Below are 16,088 nucleotides of genomic sequence, written 5' to 3' on the forward strand. Positions count from 1 at the left end.
GATATCGCTTTAGAGTCAATATCCTCGATTGGCTACAACAGCAATTATTGTTAAATCTCTATTGCCGTTGTATATGATAATGTATCTTAGCGAATTCGGTTTTTCAGCGCTCGTGGAAATGAAATCAAAAAATAGAGAGCAGTTACACATCGTAGATGAGGAGTTACGTGTTTGTTTATCTAATTTAGAGCCGCGTTTTGACAGAATTCTTTTTAAAAATCAATTACATCCTTTCGACTAATAACATTATTAAAATATATTTATGTACATATAATTATGTTGATAAAATATTAAAATATTAAAAAAAATGTTACCTACGCTGTGATTTCCTTTATTCATATTATTAAGATGGTACATTTCGGAACATATCCCATTCACCAGTGTGCCGTGAAGTAAAAACGTTTGGAAGACACTGGCCTAAACCAAACCTAATAATATATTTTATAGATAAACATATTTTATAGATAGACCAATATTTTTTGACTATTATCTATTATGGCTTGGTTGACGTGGGGATTAATTGAATTTTGAAAACTAAGCAAATTTATTTGCAATTTGTAGTCTCAGTTCAATGAAAACAAATACCTACGTATGACTGACAAAGCTTAGTTTGCACTATTTAGGCCGGATTTTAACAGCCTACCTCCACCCTTCGCCACTGATTATTCATAAACATATTAGTTGTTAGAATATATTCAATAATTTGACTGTACATTTAAAAAGTGGTAGGTAGGTAGTTACTAGTTTTAAATATAATAAATAATAAGTAGGTTTTATATCTCGAAAATTCTCTGGGAAAAGATTTAAAAATAACATTTTTTTTAAATGATATGATATATACGAAAATATTATCATTATGCAGTGCACCCGGAAGCTCACACTCGCTACGTCAAAAATAATAAAACGTTTGAAGCTCTCGCACAACCCTTTACTTCAACCGAACGTACACTGTAATTGAATAAGGAGAGGGGGTTAATGTTTCATCCCTGAAATTATGTACTCCGACAAAGGAAATGTAAAACCGTGCTTTGAAAAACTGTATGGTCTTCTCGACTACAAAAATGTATTGAAATAATATTATACAATGTACGTAATATACAAGTAGGTATTAAACAATTTTTTAAGTGCAGCATCATTTTTCCTAATTAATCCATTTATGAAATGTACTTTTATATGTATAACTGATATACTTTTTAATGTTCCATCAAATTAAGCCCAATGAAGCACAGGTCTTCTGCGCAGTTCTAATGTTAAAATCACTATTTTGAAGGCAATGACTCAAAAATAGTAATTTATTAAAAATAGTGTACGTGATGATTCATTAATTCATTAATATAATGAAAACTTACATAACTTAAAAACACCTCTATATATATACTCACTAGAAAAAAATCATATTTGAAAAAAATACGATGCTCGACGGAGTTTGAATACACATAATCACTTTTATAATATTAGTTACTTATGTATTTCATCGTGTTCAATTCTAAGAGGATTATAGGATTATTATAGTAATAGATGTTGTTTATATGAAATATGAATGTCAGCCACTTGCTCAACTTATATTGTTCATGCACTAAACACAATATAATATTAAAAAAACAATATGAATATTCCAGACCTGGAACTCGGTCTGATAAAAGTAAACTATGTTTAATTAAACTCTTTCGTATGAATTAAACAATACATAAGATTATAAGAATGTAGCATTCAACAAAATATTTTTTTGATTTATTTTTTTCTTGTGGGACGTGAGCGTACGTCAAAAGGATTTCGGCCAATGTGTTAAATTATGAAATCTATACAATACTATTACTGCTAAATACAAAAATATATCTCATTATCTCTCATAAATTATTAGCGACCATCTTTTGTTATTTTGAATCCATCCTTGATAGCGTTTTTTAATTTAACTATTTTTTTTTCAAATAAATTATAAACAAGATTTAAGAAATATAGCAATCGTTTTTAATTGGTATTTGATAAAGGTATACCAAATTATGTACGATATAAAATATATACTGAAATCTTTTACAATTTTTCTAATGGTTATGTATAACATTTTAGTCTTTTCAGCGTAATAATTAACATTTATATTTATATAAATGATATTGTTTCGCTTTGAAAAATAATACTTACTAATTTACAAAGCACATTTGAAATTCTTGAATTTATGTTATATTAATATTTTTCAACAATAATTTCTAAGTATACTAAATTGAGATATCAAATACTTAGAATTTGTTTCTAGAATAAATTACAATCCTTGAGGAAACAAAATTAGAAGATTTCTGAAACAGCGCGAGCTAAATAATTGTAGACAGTAACAAAAGTGGAAATGAAAATGGTAAAAAAAATAGTTTAACCTACGCATCGTGATTATTTTTTATTCAGCACTTCTGTTATTTTTACACCGCATTTCGTTGAAATGAAACAGTTGAAAATTCAGAAGTGACACGCAACCTTTTCATAAGAGTCAATTCCCAAGCGCCGGTCGTCGGACAGTGTGCTAATTCCAAAGGCACTGTATCGTTGGCGTAGATCGCAGACATTAGGGTTGTGAAAATCATTGAATATTTTTTATTAACTTAATTTTTATACAGTGTGTATTGTATAAATTTTACCCAACTCTACAACTGGCATGCCATTGTCTTTGCTCATGTTTGGGGTATAGACAACGGCGAAGCGGAAATAAGAATCTGACAGTAGTCTGGAGTCCTCGTTCCAGTGTAGAAGTTATAAGGACACTCCAGTCCTTCGCAGAATTATTAAGGCAAAAGATTCATGTTAAGCCTTAGCGATATAGTATAATTTAACACCATGTTATTTGCCGTGTAATAACTAGAGACCGGATTATATGCAACATAAAAAGCTTGAAATATGCATGAAAAGTGTCAAAATATGCAACATTAAATGATAAAAAAATTAATAATTTTTATAGGTTTTTTGTAATGGTTTTTGTTGTTTGCCTTTGAAAGTGGAATCACTGCTACTTGCCGCTGTTATAAGTTGTTGTCGCGGGGCTTTATTTTGCAATCCTAAATACAGGCGATAGGTATAAAACATTTACACTGTATATAAATATTCCAGGATAGTCAGCTATCCACGAAGAGACACTTTTTTTTGGGAGGCATGGTACACATTAAACTCTGCACAAATAAATAAAAAAAACTAAACGGATGCAATGAGTGCTTCAAAAATAACATGCGTAATTTAATTGCCTAGTGGGAGGAGTGCTGCAGTAGGTGAGCGCGACGCTGAACGATATCGTCCGTCCTTGATTAGCGTTTTACTTGGCCTCATAATATTATATTACAAACACAATAGACGCGCGGCTGCTCGCTCTAAGAACCGTGCGGCTAATAGATTTGGCCGGCAACAACGTATAATATACACAATATTGTAAACATAACGAAAATATGCGTCATCACTAGATTTTAGGTAAAATATGCAATAACCGTGAGAATGAGCTAAATATGCAATTGCCTATGCAAATGAATATAATCCAGTCTCTAGTTATAACAAACAAGTTAATGCGCGCACTAATATAAACGATATAAAATACCATTTCTTGTATTATTCAACTCTGCCCGAACACTTGTTACACATACGAGCAACCTATCTGATATCAAACTAATAACGGGTGTAGTTGGAACAAATTAAGTAACCACTACATCCCACAAAGTATATTATACGTTATAAGAAAAATTACCCGAAAAGTTTTATAAAGAAAGTCATTAATGATTACAAGTTTGAACAAAATATATTCTAAAGTGCAATGTCAAAATGAACCATACTTATGCTGATTTTTATCATTATTTTCGCGGTGGCATGAATATGTATTAGTAAATATTTAAATTTAAATTAAACAATAAGTTTTTGATTTATGTTTTTTATTATCTATTCAAATTTAAATCAAGCGCCTGATTTTATTATTTACGATTAATAACCATTGTTGATGCTTTATGATACGGTAATAATAAAAGAGTTGAGAATTGATATGTAAGAATATTGCAATAATACGATATAAGTTATAACTGAATTATTAAATAAATAGCATTAAGATGTTTCTCGTTTATATTTCTTCAATATTTCATAGTTTATTCAAATTGTATAATTTTACTATTATAATTACTACAATCTTATGCCTAAAAAGATTGTATGTCCTATATCTTTGCTATAACATGCATCACTCACGAATAAAAACGAAGTCTTGCGGAGTAATTTTTTTATTAAAGTAGTCCCAGATAATTGTAGTAATGTATCTATATGTATTTAAATCTTTAATTGAATAATAAATTATAAAATGAAATAGTTTAATATTAATACGATATAGTAGGTAGGGTAGAAAAACTGATGATTTTCCATTTAATGTCTTCTATATTTTAACGTAAACTTTTGATTAAGAAAAAATACCTGCTAATTTGGTAAGTGAAGATATTTTTCATGGAAACATAGTTAATATCTATATTTTAAACTAATTATATTATTTTGTTTTGTAATAAAATACTTGTCATAAAAAAATAATGTTTTAAAGTCATTTTATTTTTATATGTTTAACTCAAGTATCATATTGTTTTTCAATTTGTGTGTGAGTCAGGGTATGGACCTAATAGGTTGAGCAAGTAGCTGACATCCATTTCTCGTAAAAAATAAAATTTGTTAATACAAACCTCTACTCTGTGGAGGCACATATGATCCTATTAGGATCGGATATGGTCGGAAAAAGTTGAGTATACTACGACTTTTCATAAATGGTTAGCCATTTTATAAAAATAAAATACAATAAATTTCTTTGACAAAAATGGCTGTTTCTAAATGAAATATAACTTAAATTAGTATTTTTAAATATAATGACAATTTATATTCTATAGAATGATATTATGAACGAGACCTTTTCTATAAATATGATAACCGGAAATAGCAATACCGGAAGATATCCTTTCTGGGACAGTGGACATCCCTGTTCACGACGCGTGGCTGGTAAATCGGGGTAGTATACTGCATATAAATTTTCTAGACCGCTCTCAGATTCAGTCCACTGTGACGGCGACGGGACTGCAAGTGAAACTATTTGAATGGCTTACTAAAACAAGGCTTCATTGTGCTGTGTACTTTTCCGTGGCAGAATTCTCTTATGGGTTGAAAATACTTTAAAATGCATTTGGAAGGATTAAACTCACTATAATGTTTGGTACATAGAATAATTATGTATTACAAATGAATATAACGAAATTACGCATATATGTTTAGAGTATTGTTTTCTCAAAAAAATTCAATATTATTTTAAACTAAAAATATAAATATCGAATAATTTCTTCTCTAATATTAAAAAAATAGTTTTCCATGGTATAACTATTATAATAAAAATTGTATAAATATTGATTGATAGACGTTTGCTCGACTTTTTAGTCAAAGCAGTTGAATACAGTCATAAATTAATTGAATTTATAACATTATGGATTCAAATGGTTTTGAAACATTGTTATTACATTTTTGTTAATTAATTATTTTTATTTATTTTTTAATTAATTAATTAATTTAATCGAGTCATTTATATTGACAGATATTGCGGCCTATAAACCCATCTTAGGAACGGTCGACTAGAACTAAAATTGTAGATTCGGATAACCTGTTTCCAATAGGTTTCCATTTTCTAGAGGGTATAATATTATATTATATTATATTATATTATATTATATTATATTATATTATATTATATTATATTATATTATATTATATTATATTATATTATATTATATTATATTATATTATATTATATTATATTATATTATATTATATTATATTATATTATATTATATTATATTATATTATATTATATTATATTATATTATATTATATTATATTATATTATATTATATTATATTATATTATATTATATTATATTATATTATATTATATTATATTATATTATATTATATTATATTATATTATATATAAATAGTATCTTAAATGTTTGTATATTAAGGGTATATAATATGTCAATATTTACCAGTCATGGAAAACAGGTAAGGCAGATTACCAATTTACCAGGCACCTCTTGTCTTAGAGGATTAACAAAAATAACGTTGTATCAAAATCATTATAATGGAGTTCTATCACGTATGAAATAATATCGATTCAAATTCGTGACATATTTTCAATCCGAAAAACAGCGCAGTGATCGCTGATTCACAGTGAAAAGCAACCTATATACAACGATTGGTTATATACACATGAATATTTTATTATTATGAATTTAGAATAATATTCATCTCTCTCTATTATTTTTTTACATAAGTGTTAATATGTTATGGTATGTTTTAGTAACGATTTATTTGTTCTTTCTTTTTCAGAACACATCCATTATATCAAACGTTTGATTGGTGCAGATTACATCGGATTGGGAGGAGATTATGATGGCGTGAACAGGTAAACTCAACAGATATAAATACCAGATACAATAGGCTCTAGTTATGTTTACATGCAGTTCGTTACTATACTGACCATTGAATTCAACTTACGGAATATGTAAACTGTTAAAAATCGAAACAGAATTGAGTGTGTTGCCAATACTGAATAGTAATAAATATACAATAATTATCAAATTAATAATATAAGTGATAATATATGTAACTATATAATTATAATAAATGAATCGTTCATATTATTCAAATAATATGACATAGAGCTATTGTATGAACATATTTTTTCCACATAACGGTTTGTTTTAAGATACTTCAGTTCAATACGGAAACAACGACAAAACCAATGCGTTTGAAATTTATGTTATGAAATTATTTTTTTAAATTAAAAATCAGAAAATATTTGTTAAATCCAGATATTTTCGTATATAGTTTCAAAATATCAAGTTTAACTTCAGTACCATAATAATTATCCATATCTACAATGGAAATCAATCAAATAAGGTATCATTTTGGTATTTTATGATTTTGAAAAATATAACGCCCGCGATGGGCGAGTAGTATCGTATCTACTTTGGTAACCACTTGTGGAGGGTTTCCTGTTTGTAACCCATGTCTAGAAAAATTCACAAGTTATTTTATAATGTGTATTTGGTACTAACACATGGACTTAATAGGTTGAGAAAGTGGCTAAGATCCATTTCCTGTTAAAAAAAAACTCTGTTACGAAACGTCTTCCTGAGATTGCCAAAATCCACATCGGATTATAAATTTATTAAATTTAAATTCAAATTATTATTCGGTTGGTTATTGTAGGTATTGCAGTACCTATCACCACCCGTCATGACGTATGTACAGCCGTGGATATGCACGGCTGCCTTCCATGACGCTATCAGTACTACGTTAAAGTTCCCACCACCACCCGTCATATATGCACAGCCGTGTATATGCACGGCCGCTTTCCATGACGCTTTAAACGTGTCTGAAAGAAGTGATTTAAAGTGCTCATTCCGTCCCGAGGCGGAGCCGCACGGGACTGATGCTGCAACCATGCACCGTTATCAGTACTGTAAAATACACGTGGAAACTAACAATCAATCATTCAAACAGTAATTTATTATCTTAAAAATTACGATACACTTAGAGCTGTTTCACACGTGACACCTGTCTCTAGACACCGGTGTTTCGAGCGGCTGTATTTACACATAAATGAATGGGCATATTAAGACGGAGATACATTTGTGAAACGGCTCTAAGTGTATGGCCTGAGTAGACAACGTTTGGCGAGGCGTGACTCAAACGTATAAACGTAAAACGAAAAACAGACATTGTGAACGAACATGTCTAACACCATGCAAATGTTGATACTTTCGTACAAAAATGCACATTAGTTATGCCTATATAAAATTAACACCCACTATAGCCGCGTGGCTTAAGCGCCGGTCTATAGTGTCGAGGGTCCCAGGTTCGAATCCTGGGTCTGGCAAGTACACGTATTGTTTTTCAATTTGTGTATGAGTCAGAGTATGGACCTAATAAGTTGAGCAAGTGGCTGACATCCATTTCTCGTAAAAATAAAATCATCTGTTAATACAAACCTCCACTCTGTGGGGGCCCATATGATCCTATTAGGATCGGACATGGTCAAAAGAAAAAAAGATATAAAATTATAGTATCTAATGTATTAAAAAAATAACATTGTTTGCCTTATTTCAGTGTTCCACGTGGGTTGGAGGATGTGTCAAAGTATCCTGAACTTTTTGCAGAGCTTCTGCGCAGCGGACAGTGGACAGTTCAAGAACTGAAAAATCTCGCCGGATTGAATTTGATCAGGGTTCTCCAGAAAGTGGAAAAGGTGAGTTCATTTCTCTCAATTCTATTTATTGTTAGTATATTACTTTAATTAGTATATACAACATTATATTTCTCTTTAGAGTATGGTAGGTATGTTTTCTTTTTACTAGTGATTCGTGGATGGTGCTAAAATATAATATCTGATAATGATTTTGAAACAAAGTTATTTTTGTAAATTCTACTTTAATTAAATCATTTACGGTGACTGCTTATATTGGTCTATAAACTAATCTTCAGAACTTTTCCGAAGATAGTTTTATAGCCGGAAACAGCTTTCAACGTAAACGATTTAAATCAATTAGAATTAATAAAAATAACTTTGTTTCAAAATAATTATAATGGGTTATACTTCGTAAATCTCTAATGTATTATTAAAATTTTCCTTGTAAGATATGACGCGTTTAATTATTATTACATCAAGAAATGGTCACTACTTCGATAATTTCCCGGTAGATGGCACTATATATTTATTATATAAGATATATTTGCTGATATTGCTAAAATAATTACTAAAAACATGTTGGGTTAGTGACATTTATTATCGTCACTGTACAGGTCAATTGGCGTAACCCTCACTTTTCACCGAAGTGAAATTTTGATGGCAATGGACTTATTGTATACTCTTACACGAAATGTTCAAGTATCATAAATCCTAAAAATTATTTCATACTAAATTACTTCAAAACATTTTTTTAAGCCATTTGTAACTTGACAAAAAATATTCCAGCCAAATGCTGTAACCCTCTAAACGTATGCCACTAGTGTGTCAATAAAAGAAAATTTTCAATTTGTAATAAAATAATATAGGTAAGTAAGTATATAAAATAACAAAATAAATCTAATGCCTATAGTTTTTTTCACTTCCTGAACAATTTGATATTTGAGGATTACGACAATTGATTTGGACAGTGAAGATATTTATATCGCTGTTGTTATAGATAATAAGTATATAATAATTATTATAAGAACATATTTACGTACCAACATTATATTAATAAAATTATAATCGGCACTAATGTGGTACTAGTGTATTATCTTAGATTATAGAAAAATATGTATTATGTTAAATTCACGTAGCTAATTAAACGATACTTCTTAAGGTAAAAGCTAATTAATAATCATTATAGGAAGGAATCTTTGATGCCGACGGAAATATATTCTAGGATTATATAATTATATTTTGAAATTAATGAGGCCGTATAATAAACCATGTTAGAATAACGTCATTTCATGCTAAAATCTTCAATTATTATTTACGCAGAATATTTCGCTCGCGAAAGCTGCATATAAGAAAATTTGTACCAGCGGATGATTTATACACTGTGAGAGCCGGGATATTTCTGACAATACTTTTTGTTTAAAGCGCGGGGAATATGAAACGTTAATGGCCCCCAACTGGAGACCGTATTTCAGTGAAGTTGGACAGCGTGGTGTGTTACGTCCAAAAGTTTTACGCCGCTGCTCACCCGAAAGTATCCACGCGAAACTTCTCGAAGCGCATTAAAGTTTCACAAACGACTTAATTAAGGAATTGACATTGCGAATTTACTTTCTTCGCGTGAAATTCGAGGTGACGTCGTTAACATTTAAGTCGCTTGAATGCAAGGCATTCTTTCCGGTACACTTACAAATCGAAATAAAAGTAGGTATTAAAAACGAGACATATATTCGTGTTCTTTGCTGTTTTGGATTGTGATCCCTGTATTCCACTGTCCGCAGAGGTTAAGGTATTGAGAGGCCCGTAGCGTCATTCATTCGATCGGGATATCGTGTACCCACCTCTCTCTGTTGTACATCGACCACATAGCAGATCAATTAATATAATTCCGACTGGCTATATACCAATACAGTAAATTTTGACGTAGGGTTTTGAATGTATGAGTGTCGTAAGAAAATGAACCACGCATTATGACGTCCAATAGTGCGTGTAATACACCAATATTAAATAAGCGTAAATGCATAAACCGAGAGCAGTTGTCAGGATTCGACGTATGGCGTATTCTTGACACGTGTTTAAATTAATCCCGTATTCTTTCTTACTCGAGATCGGTTGCCTGCTTCTCTTTACCTGTTAGTTATTTCAGTTCCCACTATTTCTGAGTTCCCTGGCAACGACCCTTGACGTTTTCATTCAGAATGAGTCATTTTAAATTGTTATACACTTTTGGATATTTATTTTACATATCCGGTTTCTTCGTTTATTTATAACGGAGAAATTGGTCTTCTTTACATGGACGTTGCAATACCTCAAAGCACGATGGAGAAGTTAAAATTCATTCGAAATTCATACGGCACTACTTTTCTCCACTCTGTTATTAGATGTCCGTCATTATTGAACAAACGACTGCTTCAACGTGTTCAACCAACGTGTATCAGCATGATTTTGGATTCTGATTCGTTTAACTTATTTCAGAACTCTGCTTGTCAGCAGCTTGATGTCAGCCTTTTCATTTACACCGAGTACTACCTATTGTATTGTCTATGTTTGTGAGATTACAATTAACTATATCTTTGAGTCGCTTAGAGTCATAAGTCATAACTCACATATTCCAAAAATAAGGTTTTGAGATAATCGCACAAAACCACCAGAGCACTATTTTTTGTAATTAGAAGAAAAGTATTGAACTCACTTGAATATTAATAAGTGATTGAGTCGATTTACATTTACAAAATTGCAAAATGTGAGTTACTCCAAGCGACTCTTATAAACTGAAAAATATGCTTAAAAATGTAATAGGGACGAAAGTTTTATTTAACTCATTTCCAAAAGAAAACTTCATATCAACGTCACTTAGTTCGGATCGGTGACAACTTACTACATCAGCCATGGCCCCCACACCCTGAAGCAGCCCCTAGGCCAGGATCTAAGGTGCCCCCCCTACCTATTGCTAAGGTTACGGGCAGTGTAATCTTCTACAGCAGTGTTCCCCAAGTGGTTTTAACGGAACCCCGGGGTTAAAGGTATTCTGAGTATTTTTAACGATTTTTAAATAAATTCAGTTGATTTATTGAGTTTTCGGCACTCATCATAATATTATAAAGCACTGATCTCGATCTTCTTTTGTGATAACCAAGTACCATACAACCCTTCGCTATATTGGATAAAAAGCCATTTTGTAAATCAGGAAACACACTTAAATTAATTATAAAATAAAATTCTATACGTGAATTATATATTATTTTAATTATATCAATCATCATAATATCACATCAAATTACATCACACAGCCACATATTTTTAAATGTTAATAATTATTAAAGAAAATAGCGCCGCAGTCGACTTTTTTAATATTGAAGCAAATTTACGGTGTGTATTTTTTCCGCTTAACTGGTCGACTCGCCACGCCAGGCCCTTAGACTAGAGCCCTGTCAGCCCCCCTTTGTGGGGGGCATGACATCAGCAATCTATAATAACAGTTGTTTAGATGGTTTACGAATACTAGTATACTTATTAACCAAGCTATTCGCTAATCATTTGTCTTATTGCGTTGGATTACAATATACATTGAAAAAAGAAATAAAGAATTTGACATATTCATGGGACTTGGACCCGCCTTTGCCCCATAGTAGGTAAACTGTCATTTCTTTTAATAAGTTATTTATCTTTAAATTGAACGCATAAAACAATGTTACATTTTTTCTTTTCCCAAAAAGAATGACAGCAAAAAAACAAAACAAAAAAATCTGGCAAAACTTAATTTAAAACAGAAAGCACTTTTCGTGGATTTCTCCATTCATATATTATTATACATACATATACCTAAATAGAAGACATTGTGCACCTACATAATATTGTAAACTATGTAATAAATCTTGATCTAAGTATATTATAATATAATACCATCTTACCCATCCTAGCTTTTCTACGGTATCCATTCTCGTAAGGTGAAGTTATTACATTTGCTTATGAAAACTTTAATCAACGTTTAACCTTTCCACTGCCCTGTACTGTTGATTTGTGTCTCCGTCTGGGGGACTAAACTAGGTCCATCTTCACTAGAGATAGAGATTTACATAATAGAAGGTAACTCAGGAGAAGTAAGTTATGTCAACATGTTACACAGATTATTCTTAGCTATTTTTAAATATACATAATTTGGAAAAACCTGCAAACCATACCCACATAAAAATAATATATACGAAATGTAATTTGAGGACATCGCCGTGTGCTAGTAATCTCCGTTTTATATAGATGATAGCGGTGTACTGATTACTATTATTTACCTACTATACGGATATTGTATTATATTTTGATAAATTAATTTTATTGATTCGTTAATATATTTGCAGAAATATGGGCAACACTTCACAGCCATTGATCTCTTAATCACATAATATGGAGTTACTTTTATTAATTTTATGATAATACACTATAGATAATTATTAGTATAATGTTATTATAAATGTATGCCTAATACGAATATAGTTGGTTGCGCTTTTAGCAGTGGACTGTAATTTGAGGTGATGCTGGATGGTGAATCAAGGATTTAGGGGGGAGGGGGTTTACACAGGATGCCAGACACTGACTTTTATGTTGAGAGAGCTGGCGCGCGCTGGGACCGCTTTGGTGTTCACGCACTGGTAAACGAACGATACACTTTGATGAATAATATATGAGGTTGATGAATGATAATGATAGGTTGTATGATTGATGGACACGACGTTCACTCAAACCGTAACAGACGTGCAACGAAGGACGAGCAGATATGTTTTGAGTCACGCGGTGCGACAACATGCACCCGTTCGTTGTCCAATTCATGACCCGGTCACTTGATTTTGTGACAATAATAAATAAGGGTATGAAGTAAGGTGGGGAAATAAGGAATGGCGGCCACCATATTTGGCCCAACCAATAGTATTAGGCATATTTTAAAATATAACTTATTTAGCTGCAGGAGTGCAATATAGCCTGAAGGAAAATAATGTGATTGACATTATAAAAATAAAAATCATTAATAGAAATTTCATAAAATATCAGGACAGCATAATAACATGCTAGGATATATCCGCTTAAGAGTCCTATCAGATCAATGAAAAACGTATCTAAATCTCTCTATTATGTGAGAAGAAGACGATTTCCTAGTTCTACGAAGAGTTTTTCTATACTTTTATTATTTTAAATTAGTAAGTTTTATTGATTCCTTTTATATTATTAATACTATCGACCGAAGGTACTTGATGGAATTTGAATTGAAATTCTAAAGGATTTAAGTTTTGTACTATTCTATTTGAGTCGTTTTTTGCGACCCGGGTTTCGCCTTTTGCCATCTTCAGGCACTATGTACACTCTACAAAAGGCAAATATACACTATGTATATACTGTCAGTGTATATTTGCCTTTTGGTGAGTGTATATAGTGCCTGAAGATGCCAAAAGGCGAAACCCGGGTCGCTAAAAAACGACTCAAATGGAATAGTACAAAAATTAAATCCATTAAAATTTAATACTTACCTTTTCGTTTCAATAATAATGCACTTTAATTGTCTTAATAAAATTTAATTTTTGCCACGTGTAGTAGTTAGATTTTTTTAAAGTCGTGTAGTTAGAAAAAACTGAGAATAAGGGAATAATTAATATTTTCCTAGTTTATTTTCGCTTTTTTGATTTTTCATTCAGTATAAACAATATAATATAAGGTGTTTATAAGCTTTTAAAATTAAAACTTCAACCTTTATTTAAATTTTGCAATAAATTGCCTTCATAAATACATTGCCGCTATCACGTTATTTTATTTTCCACTTAAGTGTACAGTAATTGCCAATAAGATTGTTAATTACGATAGTTCTTACCTGTTGGCGTGTTTAGCGTGAACAAATTTTAATTACCTGTTAATTAAAAATCACGTACCTAGTTACTCTTCATTATTTTATAATCGACATTACAACCAACTATCGGTTTTGCCCGTGTCCGGAAACTTGTACGTATGCAGTTCGCCGTATCATACTGCACCATGAAATATATCGGAAATATATGAGCGTATATTAAAGACCGTCCAACCTCTTTGGGTCATATAGTGCTGTCATAAAATTTATGTCTAAATAAAACACGGTTCTTGTCAGTTTACACTTGGTTAGGTTAGGTTTTCATTCTTGAATTCTTGAATTTTGTTAAAAATAGTTATGAAAATTGAATTAATGTTCATACTGAATCTAATAAAATTGGAGACCGTACAGTATACGGTCATCTTCTTTCTTTTAACAGCATCCTGCTCTATTGTTGTTGTTGTCCGTTGATGATGTCTAGATACATATTAATTTGCACCTGTTAGTGGTTTTGTATTTACATCTTTATTTTAAATTCTTTGAGTATAGTCTTTATTATTATTAAAAAAAAATTTGCCTGGGTAATTTTTTTACTAACTTTTTTGCTGATGTCATATGATAAATAACGTGTTCAACCAAATTGTCCTAATCACTTCGGATATTGACATATTCCACCTGCGTGAGAATGAATATAGGTGAGCATTATTTCATAAATTCTACCTCATTCAGTATACTTCCTAGTACCTATCTAATTTATATATACATTTTTGTATTGACACTGTTCTACTGTTTAATAACTTTTATATAATACTGTTTTAATAATATTTTTTTTTTCTAATTGTCATTTTTTCAGCGTGAATTCAGCGTGATCCCAGATAAATGAATTCTTCGACTTTCTCGAATTCTTGGGCAAGGATTAGTAATAAATATATTAATTATTGCATAAATATTTATCACTCATCCTTTTGAGGTAGGGTAGAATTTTATCTAGGAAGGGCGCTAATTTGAAAGTTTTTCCGGTGCACTGATTTACATTCTCACCGGGAGGCTTTTTGCTATTTTTTCTTTCTCTTTCTAAAGGACTGTATTTTTCATTTCCGTCATTTGCACGACTTTCCATTTACATTTTCCATCTGGGAGCTACATTTTTTAACGTGTGTATTTTTATTTAGATTTTAACGTACGGTTTTTTGCACTGTGAAATAGTCACGTCTGGTATTGCAAAAAAAAAAATGATTGAAAACTCTACATACAACATAATATTATCGACCATCATATAAAAATAACACACTGAGTGAAAATAGATTTTTTAATACTTTCGTAGATTTTTTTAGAAATAATAACATACTGGCGTGTACCATATAATATTTTTATCAAAACATAACTGAAATATAATTTATATTTTGAATACTTAGGTACTCATAACTGTAATTATTGTAACGCGGAATAAAAATATATGGTAATATATGGTAAATATATTACCAATATGCGTTACCTGTGTATATTATTTTGTACAAAACGATATTTTTCGAGAAAACACACCAACTATATTATATCGAATGTCATTAAATAAAAGACCCAGGTAATAACATACTAAATCCAGGTGTAATATTTTGATGATGATATCACGAGAAAATACATTAAGATAACTATTTTTCTAACTAAAATCATGATAATACTGAGTTTATTCTAAAATGAATTTATTTTAATGATATAAATAATTGTCAGTTAAATCAATTTATATTTTTGCTGAGATTAAAATAAATGGCTTTTACTAAATATTTTATAAATTAATATTTTATTTTGTCATATTGAAATAATATAACTATAATTAATATTAATTATAAAATAATTATAACTAATATTACTTACAATTTTATTCTATACACTTGAATCTTTTTTTTTAATTTTTTTAAAAATCAAAAAGTTTGACCGCAACCAGGGGAGCCCTTTGATATCGTAGTCATGGCCCCATAAGGGGGGGGGCTTGCAGGGCTCTAGCCTACGGCCCGAGCTCAAGGGGTGCCCGGCATGGCGGGTCGATCAG

General features: G+C 30.7%; 1 protein-coding gene across 1 annotated transcript in view; it reads left to right on the plus strand.

Moving 5' to 3' along the window:
• LOC147079981 (dipeptidase 1-like) overlaps positions 1 to 16,088 on the plus strand; it is a 362,545-nt gene that overhangs the window by 323,435 nt on the left and 23,022 nt on the right. Inside the window, exons 8-9 of the mRNA XM_085953516.1 lie at positions 6,357 to 6,432; positions 8,142 to 8,280. Coding sequence (XP_085809642.1) covers positions 6,357 to 6,432; positions 8,142 to 8,280 — 215 coding nt within the window. The remainder of the gene's footprint in view (positions 1 to 6,356; positions 6,433 to 8,141; positions 8,281 to 16,088) is intronic.

The sequence above is a fragment of the Rhyacophila brunnea genome, unplaced genomic scaffold (genome assembly GCF_057557595.1).
Source record: "Rhyacophila brunnea isolate RB1 unplaced genomic scaffold, BYU_Rbru_1.0 scaffold_1, whole genome shotgun sequence".
NCBI lineage: Eukaryota > Metazoa > Arthropoda > Insecta > Trichoptera > Rhyacophilidae > Rhyacophila > Rhyacophila brunnea.